The 14,689-nt window shown below is 53.5% G+C and overlaps 1 protein-coding gene across 3 annotated transcripts in view; it reads right to left on the bottom strand.

The window, feature by feature from the left end:
- Window positions 1-623: 623 nt before the first annotated feature.
- spen (spen family transcriptional repressor) overlaps window positions 624-14,689 on the bottom strand; it is a 48,267-nt gene continuing 34,201 nt past the window's right edge. For 2 of the 3 annotated variants that reach the window (XM_064300712.1, XM_064300713.1), the window contains exons 11-15: window positions 6,363-14,385; window positions 5,486-5,887; window positions 4,711-4,905; window positions 3,715-3,873; window positions 624-2,965 (exon numbers count right to left, since the gene is read on the bottom strand). In XM_064300712.1, coding sequence (XP_064156782.1) covers window positions 2,834-2,965; window positions 3,715-3,873; window positions 4,711-4,905; window positions 5,486-5,887; window positions 6,363-14,385 — 8,911 coding nt within the window. In that variant the 3' untranslated portion in view covers window positions 624-2,833. The remainder of the gene's footprint in view (window positions 2,966-3,714; window positions 3,874-4,710; window positions 4,906-5,485; window positions 5,888-6,362; window positions 14,386-14,689) is intronic. The other variant, XM_064300714.1, reaches the window with a different exon arrangement.

The following is a 14,689-nucleotide window of genomic DNA, read 5'->3' as shown; positions in this document are numbered from 1 at the left end:
CAGAGCCATTATAGTTTTATTTATTGGCATTCACTGCTAATGACAGGGCGTGACCTTTCCATCTATGTGAATCAATGCAGGCAGTTAAAAAAAGACTTTTCATCCAAATCTAACAGTATATTTTAGTATATTTTTACACAAAGGTCTAATCAGTCTCCTTCAATGGAAACAATATTCTGGCAACTATATCAAGGATTATGTATTAAAACTTTTTTTTTTTTTTGTTTAACTGCATATAGTAACACCAGAATGGTTTAGTTTTGTGGCTGTACCATGAACTTAAAATATACAAGGACAACTAAAAACTAAAGCACGTGCAAACACTTCTCTCCAAGGGCATCAAAGTTAACGAAGGAATGAGTTAACATGAGAAAATACTGTATTCAGGACTTAAAAAGTGTATGACTATGATTATATAACTAGACAAGTCTGATACGACCATTTGAGCGAAATGGATGCATGTGATGTTCCTTCCTTTCATTAATGGCATGTGCACTAAAATTTTACATCTGCTAATTATGAAAATTTTTATGAACGAAATACAGTATCCACAAACTGAAGCACACGGAAAACCCTTCTAAATAGAAAACATGGCGACTAATCATTTAACAAATATGTGGAAGTGTGTGTAAACCAATTTATTATACAAACATCTTAAAATGACCTCATAGAGGCACAATTAAATACACTCAAAACAATGAAATGAGATGGCTCCAAAGACAACATATAAGATTGATTTTTTTTTTGTTTGTTTGTTTGTTTGTTTTGGTATTTCTTTTTCTTTTTTTATTTGTGTATCAAAATTATAAGTGCCTTCAACATTACCACGAGAGAGAGAGAGAGCAGTCAGTCTGCAGTCGTACAAATATTTACACCACAAAACTGAGAAACATGGTTTTGCTTTCAGCTTCGGCTTTGCACCTGGTTCTGCCTTTTTTTAGACTGCTTTTGTTTTGTCTGACAAAACAATGACCCTGAAAAAAAACAAAAAAAAAACAATAATAAAAAATAAAAATGAACACAGATAATGGATGCGACTATGTACAAATGAGGTTCAGGGAGACACCAGTAGAGAAGGGAGTCCATACATCCATTCTCACGGCTCAGCTTCAGAGTTCCAATCCCGACATTCCGGACTCCGCCATTTTCCTTTTGCGTTTGCAACTGAAGGAAGTGGAGTGTCCCTCCTTTTCAAGCACGGGTACATCGGCAGCCCAACACCCCCACCCCCCAACTTCTGGGCCATGTTCAACATTAATTTCAGATGCATGTTTTTAAAAATCCAAAAACATACAGGCATGAGGGACAGGCAACATTGTGGGGAGGGAAAACACTGACCAGTTTGCAGAACAGTATCCGTGAAATTTATAGCCTATAACCATTACAGACTGGCTTTACAGCAAATTCCTCAAAAACACAGAGAGAATGGACACAGACATGGGAAGAAAGGACAGAAATTTAACCGTAAAAACAAGGCAAAGTAAAACAAAAAACAAAAAACAAAAGAAAACAGAATCAATTACGAATGAGTGACAAATACAAAGTCAAGTATGAAAATAAGATCTGATTTTTGTCAATTCCATTTAAGTTTCTGGTCGGTTTACTTATTTATTTATTTATTTACTTATTTATTCCCGCTGAAAAGACAAATTTGGCACATTTTTTCTTAAAAACAAAAACAAAACACTTTTTGAACGACACTGCCGGGAGGCGCCCGGGTGTCCTCGTCCTGGTCTGTTTCCACAGCTGACGACGGCGGCGGCAAGTTTCGCCTTTTTCACAAAGTCGTCCCACCCGGACTCCCAGCATTCTGTCTGAGTCTTTAAATATTTATAGTATTTACACAGTCCTGCGTACTCCCCCCCCCTCGAACCCTCAGCCAAAAAAGAAGAAAAAAGGAGAAGGAAGCAAAAAAAAAAAAAAAAGTATGTATATCGTCCCCCGTTGAGGCATATAGTGTAAACTGTACAACTCCGAACACCCCCACGCGTGTCCCAGGGGCGGGAACAGAGTGGAACCGGAGAGCGGTCTTTAGTAAAGTAGTAGATTAATAGTCGAATGGTCGTTAAGCAGTAGTAAGAGTAAAGACTGGTTAGGCTGCCATGATTCGCCGCAATTTTCTTACCTAGATTCACAAAAAAAAAAAGTTTTGTTTGCTTTTTCCAGAGCAGTTTTTTTTTTTTAAATACAAGCAAAGCGTGTCAATCCATCCTGTCGTATTATGCATCTTTTTTTATTTTTTTTTATTTAATCTGTACAAGGTCCAAGTTTTTTATGAAAAAGGTATTTTCCTCCAACATAGTGCAATGACTGATCCGATCCATTTTCTAGTTTTTTTTTTTGTTAAAAAATAATAAATCACAATCATCATTTGAATTAAAAAAAAAAAAAAAAAAAAAACAATCCACCTGTTGACTGTCCCCCCCCGCCTCCACGTTTGCTGTTCCAACAAATCCACCTCCGATTGCCTCGCCAACAACCTTAAAAACAGGAATGTGCAAAAAGCACTCCCAAGCACGCTGGACCAGAGCAGGGAAACGCGGCCCGCAGGATCGACTGCAAATTGAATTCCACCTTTTTTTTTCCGGTGCGCTCTCGGCGAAAGCCAGAGGTGGAACGCAGACCAGGAAGTGCAGGCAGAAGGCGGCGGCGGCGGCGGAGTAGGACGAGGAGGGACATCATCGAGAATGTTAAAAACAGAGAGCCCAGCCAGAACGGTGAGCCAGGATTCCCCTTTCTTCTTCTATTTTATTTTATTTTTTTTTGCGACTGCTGGAGTGCGGAGGTCAGGGTGGGGTGGGGTCTGCGGTCCAGCAGGTTGTAAACAGAGGCCTCACACCGAGGCGATGACGATCATGAGGTGCGGCGAGATGCTGGAGATGCTGTTCAGGAGGTCGGGGGCGAGCCGGGACAGGTGGCTCTCCGAAAACTCGCAAGGCGGGAAAATCTGTAAAACGTAGGCCGGCTTGGGGGAACGGAGAAGGAAAAAAAATAATTAACAATTAACGTACGTACACAGTAGCAACGGCTCGTTAAATCCCAAGATTCAATTCAGCTTGTTTTGTGTAGGGCTGTTTTACAGAGGTGTCACAAAGATGCTTTACAGGGTAACAGAAGGAGAACTGGGCAGAAACCCCCCCCCCAAAAAAAGCAAGAGAGGCAGAAACTCCCCAGTGGGGAGAAAAACACTCAAATGATGGCACAAAAAAGTGACTTTGCAAATTAACGTGTTCTCACTTTTACATGCGTTCCCATCACCTGCCACATTACCTTCACGTTTGTGTCTTTACACTCTTGTGGAACGCATTCTCACCGAGTCCGTCTAGGACAAGGGACACTCAAACCCGGCCCACGAGGCCAGAAGCACAGCTGGTTTCCTTTCGCACCTGATGGGTAACTGATTTACTAATGCTGCTAACTGGCCAGAAATTGAGCTCACCTGGAGTGCCAGGTTTAAATCAGTCCTGATTAGAGGGGAAGAATGAGAACCAGAAGCACTACTGTCCCCCGAGGGCCAGATTTGAATATTCCCGCTCTAGATGCAGGAACGCAGGCAGACACGCACACGCACACCACACGCGCGTGTGCGCACACACACACACACACACACACACACACAAACACACACACATACACATACACGCACATGCACATGCACATACACACACACACACACACCGACACACGCACACGCACACGCACCCACACACACACCTGATTGGAGCCGGGGTTGGGGACGTTGATGATGCCAGCTGCCTGCTTGGCCTGCAGGTAGGTGATGAACCCTCCCTTCAGGGCGTGAGTCTGGTTCAGAACGTCCTCCTGGTCGCGGCCACAGGGAAGCGCCAGCAGGAGGCAGTAATCACTCTCCACCTGGAGAACACACAGGCCACACCGTTTACCTTCTCTGGTTTCCGTGGAGACAGACAACTGTCGTCTCAATATGTCCGCAGTCCTCGATAAACAAAAGTAATATATCGTCTAAAAATACCATTGCATAGCTTAGGGAACACATCTGAATGGTTACCATGGCACTATTGCCAGATAGTTGGTAAATGGTAAATGGACTGCATTTATATAGCGCTTTTATCCAAAGCGCATTACAATTGATGCCTCTCATTCGCCAGAGCAGTTAGGGGTTAGGTGTCTTGCTCAAGGACACTTCGACACGCCCAGGGCGGGGTTAGAACCGGCAACCCTCCGACTGCCAGACAATCGCTCTTACCTCCTGAGCTATGACGCCCCACAAATTGTTCTACAAATTCCCAATTTGTTGGAACATTTCCATGGAACGGACAAGCACTGACTGATGTTAACTCTGTGAAATTCTAGTAGTCAATGTGCTTGGTGGTCATTTGGCATATTGACTTTGCAGAAACTTGACAGGCCTTTATGCTAATGTTCAATTAATGCACCTACACAGTTTGTGCGTGAGCGAGTGAGTCAGTGAGAGAGAGAGAGAGAGAGGGAATGTGAGTCATTGTGTGTGTGTGTGTGTGATATAGAGTGCAGGTGTGCGTGCGCGTGTGTGTGTGTGAGTATGTGTGTGATATAGAGTGCAGGTGTGTGTGCGTGCGTGTATGTGTGTGTGTGTGTTTGTGCGTACGTTTGTGCGTGTGCATGCACCTGGGTGCGTGTGTGTGTGATATAGAGTGCAGTGTGTGTGTGTGAGACAGAGTGCAGGTGTGCGTGCGTAATCTGGGCGCTCACCGTGATTCTGCGCGCCACGCTCTCCAGCTGCGACCCCTCCAGCCTCATCCTCTGGGCGATGCGCAGTAGGGGGCCCCCCTCTGGCGGGGGCAGGGAGCGATGCGCCAGGACGTTATTGCCCGAGACGAAGTGCAGCTGAACGGCAGCCGTGTCGTTTTTCAGCGCCAGGAGCCCCTGCCACACGATGGGGTACTTCTGCTCGAGGGGGGAGGGGGTGGGGGGGGTAGGGTGTAGAGGGGCAAGATACAGGTCACCCAAATGCAAGGCATCACGGCAGCAAGCACTGGCTAAACACTCCTTGTATGGGTTGCGACGAACCAATCAAAAAGGAGTGGAACAATCAGCCAAATATGCAGTTTGCACTCAAGAAAAAAAAAAAAAACAATCACTTAGAATTTACGCTTTTAATTTGTAAATGATAGCCAGAATAGAATACGATACTACGGCAGCTTTTCCCATGGAGTGCTGGCAGAGGGAGTTTCCCAGCTCTCCCTAAGGATAGGCTCTGGCAGGCTGGGCGTTGGGCCCTTGTGTGCGTATTCAGCAACAATAAGAGCATGAATTATAAATGACCGTACTGTTTCGCTACTAATTTTTCTGGGAGATTACAGAGGTCACAAAACGGTGATACCGGCGAAAGCAGCGACACGGGCGACGTTCTTAGCGTGCGCCACAAAACGCCGCCGCACGTCGCGTTTCCATCCTCGCCCCCGTTCGCACGGCACCCGGGGACTCCCGAGCGCTTCTAACGTCGGGATTCCGAGCGCTTGCTCACCGTCAGGAGCTGCACCATGTCGGACCGGTGGCCCGTGTGCTCCAGCTTGCCGTCGGGCCGCATCTGGGAGGAGCCGGAGGACGACGAGGACGACGACGACAGCGGCGGCAGAGGCGCGGACAGGAAGGACTGCGAGCCCTTCTGCATGGGAGGAGCCAGGTCCAGCTTGTGGGTGACCTGGTGACCGGAGGCAATGGAAGAGACGTAGGAAGGCGAGACGGTCTCCCCCAGGACCCGGGGGGCGTGGGGCAGCTTTATGGTCGCCGTGCGACGGAGGTGCAAGCTCTCGGTTTTGGGTTCGGGCCCCGCCCCCACGGCACCCGAAGACGACACCTGGGGCGTTTTGCTCCGGTGGGCGTGGTCGCGGTCACGGTCACGATCACGGTCACCCTCCTGAAGACTCTGAGTACACAACGGGGACACAACGTTTCATACAGTCGTGAGAAACACCACAGTCAAGGAACAGAACAAAAAAAAAAAAAATACTAAATACACTAAATACAAAAGAATTATGACGCAAACTTAACATTTCACAAAGGCAATGTAATCACTAGCCAAGGCAGCAATAGTTTCAGCATAAATAGTAAAAAAGAGTGATAAATTTTTACAGGCATTTAGCAGATGCTCTTATCCAGAGCGACTTACATCGTATCCAATTATACAGTTGGATATACACTGGAGCAATGCAGGTTAAGGACCTTGCTCAAGGGTACAACGGCAGTGTCCCACCGGGGAATCGAACCCGCGACCTTTAGGTCACAAGACTAACTCCTTAGCCATTATACTACACTGCCGCCATAAAGCCGTGTTCATCCTGAACTCATATTAATCGTGTTCAAGCTATAAATTTGCCACATTACAGGCGGTATCCTCTCACCTGGGAAGGGGTGATGCTGCGGGGCGCGAGGTTCATCCCCAGGGAGGAGTGACCGGAAAACTGGGAGTGGAAGCCCCGCATGTCTCTGTACACGCCTGGATATTCCGGGAAGGAGCTCCCGGCTCCCGGGTGCATGAGCTGGACCCCCTGGGGGGGCACCATGACAGGCACAGTGGGATGGACTCCCATGATCCTGCTCTCTGCGTGCGGCGAGGGCGGCATCTTCACCTCCAGCGGCTTCGGCGCGTCCTTCCCCGACTGCGTCACGCCCTTCCCAACCGGGGGCGTTTTGGAAGAAGAGGAAGACGAGGAAGAAGAGGAGATGCTGGTGGAGGAGGACGAAGAGGACTGGGCGGCCTCCGGGGTGCGCGCCTGGCGCGACTCGGGGTTGGGGTGCTCGCCGAGCTGGTGGTGCATCAGGATGCGCACGTCCCGGGACGGCAGGCCGTACTGCTCCAGGCGCAGGCCGCCGTGGGAGAGGCCGCGGTAGTCCGTCGGCATCACCATCACGTCCGGCTGCAGCTGCGGCACGGAGGGCCGCCGCAGGCTCTGGAAGTGTCGGACGTCGTCCTCGCCCGCCCCGCCGCCGCCGCCCCCGGCGGAGCCCGCGTGCGACTGCAGGACCATGTCCCGGATGCCGGCCGGCTGGGGCGTGCTCGAGCGCTGCTGGTGTCCGGACCGGGGCGAGGCCAGGGACTCCGGGTGCATTCCGTAGCCCATCCCGGAGAGCGGGGGCGTGTTCATCCGCACCTCGCCCTGGGAGAGGTGGCTCATGGGAACGGACTGGGTGACGCTGTGGGGGGGCATGATCACAGACTGCTCCTGGTGGTGCACGCCGGAGACGAACTGCGACATCGCGGGCATCCCGGGGCCCAGGACCACAGAGGTGCCGATGGGGGAGACGGAGCTGCTCGGGGGGCACACTTTCGAGAAAGGGGAGGGCGAGTGGCCCGACGTTCGAGGGGAGTGGGGCTCTTGCTTCAGGTGTGGCACTGCTCTTTCGGTTGGGGTGCTGGGACTGGAACCCATGTGGTTACCCGCCAAAGAAGGGTGGTGAGGGCTCATGACAGGGCTCAGGTTAGTGGCCTGGGGCAGCTTACCCGAATCAACCTTCAAAGGCAGACCATCAGACCCGGTCCCCTTCTTTGCATGCTGCTGCTGCTGCTGCATCATGCTCTGATTGTACATAAGAACTTGAGGGCTTCCCACAGATTGCTGGAGCATTTTCACAGCTCCCCCTTGTGGCCCAGAATGGTACGGCGAATCTGATTTATCTGAGCCAGGACTCTCCTGCTTGATGGATGAAATAACAGGCTGTGTGTTGTAAGCTTGGCCAGCTAAGACTCCCCCAGTGTGGCCATAACCAGTCGGCGTTTGGGAACCCTTAGGGGTGGGAGGCTGGGATGGGGTGAGCGGCTCCTGCTTGATCTGAGATTTAGACACAGACTGTTGGAACTCGATGTCAACCGCGCTGGCTGGTGGGATCTGGCTTATTTTGGCGCTGATTCGCTGGGGTCCCTCCGTCTTCTGCCCCGAGTAGCTCAGCAGCACGACCCCCTCCGAAGTGTTGACCCTGAGCCCCGGGCTGGAGCCCGTGCCCGTGTACGTCGTGCTCTCCACCATGGGCCGCCCGCCACTGCTCCCCTCCTCCGCCACCACAAGCCCGTGGTAGCGGTTGTTCTCGTTCACGCTGGACCGGTACTTCTGCTTGGGCAACGACATGCGGTTGCCCAGAGTGATGTGCGGCGTCTCCTCCGAGTCGAAGGGCATGTGGATGCGGCTGATGACGGAGGTGGCCGTGGAGGAGATGACCGAATTCACCATCTTCTCCCCGAAGGGCTGCTGGGTCTCAGGAGGCGGCGGCGGAGGCGGCTGCTGCAGCGTGGGGAGAGGCGTCACGGGTGAGGGTCGGTCCTCGGGAGGAGAAGGCTTCGCCGTCAGAAAATCGGACGAGTTTTCCGTCTCCGACATGCGCGAATCTCCGAGGGACGTTGTGGTTGTGAGCAGCGCCTTGGGAGCGGAGTTGCCGCACGAAGCAGACACGTATTTGGGCTCCATGAGGATTTTGCGCAGAGTGCTGGAGCTGGGGTCGATGTCTGAGGCCTTGGTGTCAGGAGGCAAAGGGGGGTTCCCCGACGGGGCCGCCACCAGAGCTGCCGCCGCCGTGGGCAGAGGGGGGGCGGCCACCGTCGCCTGAGTCGGCGGGGTTGACAGGACTCCCGCCTCTTCGGATCTGTTAAGCCAATCGGGCGGAGAGACCGGCAGTTTGGCAGGACGGGGGGCAGAGAAATTCAGCCGAGTTGGCGACGGAGTGAGGGCAGGGGCCACAGGCTCAGCCGGCGGCTGCTGCAGCTTGAAATGAGGGGGGCTCTTACTGTTTGAGTGAAAAGCAGATTCCTGGGGTTCAGGCTGCTCCGCCGCTGGCTGCTCTGCTTCTTTTGGCGTATCTACAGCCACCGACGTTGCGTGTCCCACCTCCTGCTTGCAGGAGGCAGCAGTCGTGACCACAGCTGTCGCGGCTGAGGTGGCCCCTGCTTTAGGGTTAACGGTCTGAGTGTCTTCAGGGATAGAGTCTGGCAGCTTAACTGCAGCGGGCTCAGGTTCTGTCATGCTATCCTCCACAGGGTCCCCCTTTCTGGTAGCAGGAGCCTTACGACTCCTGGACTTCTTCGGAGCTTTGGGTCTAACTTTACTCCCCCCCTTCCTCGATGTTTCTGGGGCAGGCAACTCACCTGGGACAGGTTTTTCTGCAGCGGCTGGCTCTGCATTCTTGGAATCTGCTATCAGACCTCCCACTTCTGGTTCTGCATCCATTATATTTCTAATGGCAAAGTCGGTTTCCGGTTCCATGGCCTCAGTGGCAGGGGGCAACACCAGCGGCTCGGAGGAAGGGATGAGTGTAGAGTAAGTAGGGGGAGCTGTGAAACCATCTGCATCGCCCGAGATGTCCTCTGCAGTGATCGAGTCGATAGCAGCAGCAAGTTCAGTCTCACTGGCGGGGTTAGCGGGCTTTTCCTCCTCGATCTCAGCCTCTGGCTCTTCGACAACTGGCAGCAGTAGGGCTGGCGGCTCTGCAGGAGGTTCCTTGTAGGGTGGCAGGGTGGGTACTTCTGTCATCTTGGCAATGTTTTCCACTGCCTGTTCGAGTTCCATCTGACGGGCCAGTAAGGCAGCAGCTGGGTCCATTGGGGGTTCAGGATCAGACAGCACCTCCTCTTTCTCCTCAGGGCTGGGCGCCTCTTTGAGGAAACAAGGTGCCATTGCTTCCTCCTTGACTGACACCCCAGGTTTAGGCTTTTTTGGAGAGGCCTCAAAAGACTCAGGCTCATCTTCCCCCGAGCGCAAAACACCCTTCACATCATCAACACTCAGACGAATCTCTAGGTTCTTCAGGCTTAACGACTTGTCTTCCGTCACCATCTTGGTGTTGCGAGTCAACCTTGCTGCCTTTGCCTTCCCGCTCTTCTCTGACGGCTGCCGCTTTTCCACAAGCAGGGGCTCAGATTTTTCAGCAGTCTTCTCCTCAATGGATTTCCTGTCAACCAGATCTGTTGTTTCTTTCTCTTTCTCCGCTCTCGGTACCGTCGCTTGCTGCTGCTTGGCATCATCCTCCGTAGGCTTCGCAACCGGTTCTTCCAAGGTCTCATCTTTCAACTTGGTCGGAGATTCCAGAGAACCTGCAACGTCACTCCCAGGGTGCTCCGACTGTGGAACTGCGCATTCAGGCGTTTTGTCCGTTTTGCCTGCTTTCCTGCCCTGTCCGAGCCCTCCAGGTGGCGACCCTTGATTCTGTTGCACTTTCTGCGTGCGGGGCGAACGCCACCCCTCCGCCGCCTTGGTGCATTCTCCGCTGCTTCCCAGCTCTTTGCTCTCGGCCTCTTCCCCCTCGGCCACTTTCGGTGGATCGCCCTTCACCCTCGTCTTCGGAGGGCGGCCTCGTCTAGGGGTGGTAGGGGCAGTCAGAGTTTCCTGCTGGGGCGGCTGCTGCTGCTGCTGTTGCACCTGCTCTTTGTCGGCACCCCGCTTTCGAGTGGAACGGGGGGCCTCCGTCACCTCCTTCCCAGGCTGCTGCGGGGCCTCGTCCTCAACCGGAGTGGCGTACACGGAACGGACATTCCGGCGCCGCGTCCTGCCGACGAGCAGACTAGGCTCGTAGTTCGGCTCGGTGTCGGGGGCATGGATAGGAGACTTTGATGTGGTCTTACCGTCCGAGCTAACTTTAGACACGTCTCCGCGTGGGGACGACGCCCGCTTCAGCTTCTCCCTGTCGATACGCTCGCTCTTACGAGTGGCTGGCTTCTCGGCACCAGCTGCCTGAGCCGGTGGAGGTGGTGGCGGTGCCGGGGGTGGCTTGGCCCTTTTGGTCTTCCCCAGTTTGCGGGCTGGTACCACGGGCTCCGCTTCTGCGTCGTCAGAGACTTGAGCCAGTCCCTCCTGAGGTTCTTCCAGTTTCTGGGGCATCACACCATCCAGGGGTTCAGATTTGTCAGGCGTAATCTCCTCTTCTTTCACTGTCTCTGTATTTTCGACAGGCTTGGGGGACGTAGAAGAGGGGAATTCTGGGGCGCCAGGCTCTGGCTCCAAACTGCTCAGTGTGGCCCCTGGAGTGGGAGGCTTGACATCAAAGTATGCAGAGCTCTCTGCTGTCAGTGTGTTTTCTGTTGGGAGCTTAGGTTCACACAGCTCTTCCTTTGGCTCCAATTTAATTTCTGTCTCTTGAGAAACGGGTTCTGGTGGTGTAACACTGATACTGGTGGGTGGCTGGATCTCTACCAGAGGAACCGATGTAGGTGGTGAGATTTCTGGAACAGCTTCCACCTTTTCTTCTTTCACCTGTGTGACGGAAGGCTCTTGGGGTGGAGTTTGGACAGTTGGCTTCTCCTGTGGTGGCGACATCTCTCGGGGAACCGGAAGAGATAGTGAAACAGGGAGAACTGAGACAGGGCTGATTGGTTTGATCTCTGCGTCGGGCATAGGCTCCTGTACTTTTATAATATTCTGCTGCTTCTGTTCTCCATCCTGTAGCTTCTCTTTCTCATTCACATCAACACTACTCTCTCTTTCTATCTCCCTTGGCCGCTGATCCCTCTCTTTCTGCTGCTGTAGCTCCAGGAAACGGCTGTGGAAGAGCACGATGGGTTCTTGAAGGACGTCTCCCCCAGCTGTTCCAAGCTGTGCCTCGGTTGAGCACTGTCTCCCAGCTAGTCTCCCTGCACCCAGCTCAGGGTCCTGGTCCTTGCGTTCGAGGTGCTGCAAGCGCCTTGAATCCTGCTCAAAGATTGAGCTGTGCAGAAAGCGAGAGGCAAACAGCTCCTGTCGCTCCTGCTCCTCGTGCTTCGGCTCCTCCTTTTTATCGTCCAGCTTCCCCTCCGAGTCCGTGCGGATCTTCTTCTTCTTCATGTACCAGGACGGAATCGGCCGCGGGGCGGACTCCACTTTCTCTTTGTCCTTGCTGCTGCGAAAGCTCGCGAAGCGGGAGTCGCGATCCAGGAAGGACCAGTTGTCCTCTCTGGAGGAGGACAGCGACTTCGCTCGCTCGAGCAGAGCCTTCGTGTCTGGCGTTATGGTTTGGTCCAGTGCAAAAGAATAGAACTTGTTCCTCTCCAGGGAGCCCGATAGTTTAAGGTCCGACAGCCTCTCCTCACGCTCCCTAAGAAAGTAGGAGAGAGACGTCGAGGGCTTAGGCGAGTGATGTTTGTTCTCGCCGTCCTCGTCAGAGTCCGACTGTACCTCTCCGGGCTCCAGTTCACGCACTAGGCGCTTGCGGATGCCTTCCCGTTTCACAATACTGCTGGGGAAGCTCATATCTAGTCGAAGTGGATCCTGTTTCACTCTACTCTCCCACCGGTGCTGCAGCTCATCTTCACACCCGAGAGATGAAGCCTTGATCTTAGTCAGGTCCGAGTGCGAGCCCCGAACTCTGCTAAAGTTGTACTTCAGGAGGTCTAAGTGCGAGTACACCTTTTCCTCTGCTTTTGGAGAATTCTTAGGTTCTTTCACAGTGACGAGGTGGGGCGAGTCTGCACTGCTGTCTTCCTCGTGGTAGGAGAAGTGCCGCAGTCCCGGCACGGTGGCCATGCTCCTTTCGGCTTCCTCGTTCAGCTGCCGGGAACTCCGATAGTTACGTTCCCTTTTCGAACTCATCTCAAATTCGAAAGCCTCCAGCTTCTTGCGTTTACTGGGCGGAGAATCGTCCGTGACGTCCTGAGGGGGCTTGCCCACTTCGTGCACTAAACTGCGGCGCTCAAAGTCCTCAGATTCGCCACGCGGACTGTCAGGTTTATCCGACTTGTCAGGTTCCTGCAGCTGCTGGCGGAGCCGTCGACTCTGCTCCATCTGTTTTCGGCAACTCTGGGAGTGGTCAATGTCCAGAGAGAGGCGCTCTTCACCCTCTCCAATGCCTTTTGTCTGCACTAAAGCCTGATCAGCAAGATCTAGAAAACCTTGCTGCTCCTGCTCCCTCATATCATCCTGATCGAGGCTGCCATCTTCAGAAAACATTCCAGAAAGACTTGGACGGCCTTGGGACTTTGACCCTAATACCCCAATCTTCCTGCCCGGAAAGTCCAAGGGGTCGGACGCCTCTTCTGTAGGCTCCCCTAAGCGTGCCTGCAGATCCAGACTAAGCCCCAAGCCTAGTCCAGCAGCAATGTTCTCTGGCTCAGGCCCTTCTGTGGGGCTGCACACAGTGACCAGCCTCTCTGGTTTAGCCTTGCGGTGCTCTCTCTTGGGCGCATCTTTCCTCAGGACCTTCCTGTCCCCTTCTACATCTTTGGGAATGGCACCATCAGCCAGCTTCTTCAGCCCAAGCCTTACTTCCTCTTCCTCTTGGCTGACCCTCTTCAGTCGCTCCATCTTCCCACCAGCATCTGCGAAACGCCTTTTTCGTGCCGCCAGTCGCTCAACATCCACAGATGAGCTACCGCCATCAAAGCTGGGTTCAGTTTTGTGTTTCTTGGGCTTAGTCTTCCCTTCCTTGTCCACAACCTCCACCTGGCTGGCTAAACCTTTTTCCTTGAGAACTTTTCCCTGCTTCGGCAGTTCTCCCTTTTGAAGGTCCAGGCGGGAGGACAGCGCCCTCTGTTCAGCAGGTAAAGGTGGGGGTAGTGGTGGAGACCTAACACAGTCATTCTCCGCCTTCAGCCTTTGTTTCTCCATGACAGCCTGGTCCACCAGTTTCCCTTCCTTCTCCTTGACACGCGTAAGCTGAACGACACAGGGTGGTAAGTCCAGACGGCCCTTGCCAGAAGCATCCTTCTCTTTGGCTGGCAACTTGCTTCCTTTCATCCGTGGGCCCGCTTCGGGGCTGGCTTCCCGGTCCGGTTCGGGGTCCGTCTCCGACGACGGGATGCTGGGGGACGGCACCTTCAGCTTCCTCAGTTTCAGCTTCTCTCCTTTCTCCTTGTCGGGCTTCTCCTTGCGTCCCACGCGCTTGTCCTTCTCGCCCCCGCCGCCGCCCCGCTCCGCCTCGAACGCAGGCCGCTCCTTCTCCGGCTTCTCGCCCTTGCCGTAGCGCTCCGGCCGGGCCTTGTCCGGCTTCTCGTAGCGCGGCGGCGAGAGCGAGCTGCAGCTGCCGCTGCGCTCGGAGGAGCGGCTGTAGATGCGTCGCTCGGAGTCGCTGGGGAGGCGCTCGGAGGGGGAGGGGGACGCGGCGGGGCTGGCGGGGCGCCGGGGGTGGGAGGGGCTCTGGCTGCGCTCGATCGTACGTCTCCCGTGGTCTCGCTCGCGGTCGGTCTCGAAGCGCTCCCGCTCCCGCTCGCGTTCCCGCTGCAGGTAGCTGTACTTGCGGATGTCCTGCTCGTAGGGGTCGCGATAGTCCCGGTACTCGCGCGGGTCGTCGTAGTAACGCGGGTCGTAGTAGTCGGCGCCGCCGCCGCCGTAGGGGTCCCACTCCGCGTAGAACTCGCGGTTGCGGGCCGGGTACTTCCGACGAGGGTCTTCCGTGTAGGTGCCCGGGGTGCGGACATTTTCGTAGTACGCCCGCTCAGCAGAAAACTCGTGGTACGGCGGCCTGCGCTCGTCTCTGCGAAGGAGAGAAACGGTACGACAAGTTCAAAAACGAAAATCAACTAGCTTTCGAGACAGAACACTTCCAGGTAAATCAAAAGCATCGCTGGTAATGTTTTGTGCCGATGACTACGGTCCATCAAAATCTTACAAAAAATATATAAATAATCTGGACTTGAAATACATTTTTAGTGCTTTAAACCACAAACATGCATACAGCCCTATAACAGCCACTGTAAAGCTGGTCATGTAAGATGAATCTTCCAGGCATTTCACATTTCCTGCCCCTCCATGGCAAATTAGGGAAAGACTTGTATTCT

The sequence above is a fragment of the Anguilla rostrata genome, chromosome 11, assembly GCF_018555375.3.
Source record: "Anguilla rostrata isolate EN2019 chromosome 11, ASM1855537v3, whole genome shotgun sequence".
Classification (NCBI taxonomy): Eukaryota; Metazoa; Chordata; class Actinopteri; order Anguilliformes; family Anguillidae; genus Anguilla; species Anguilla rostrata.
Note: the sequence above shows the minus strand (reverse complement) of the source record. Positions and strands in the feature narration are given on the sequence as shown.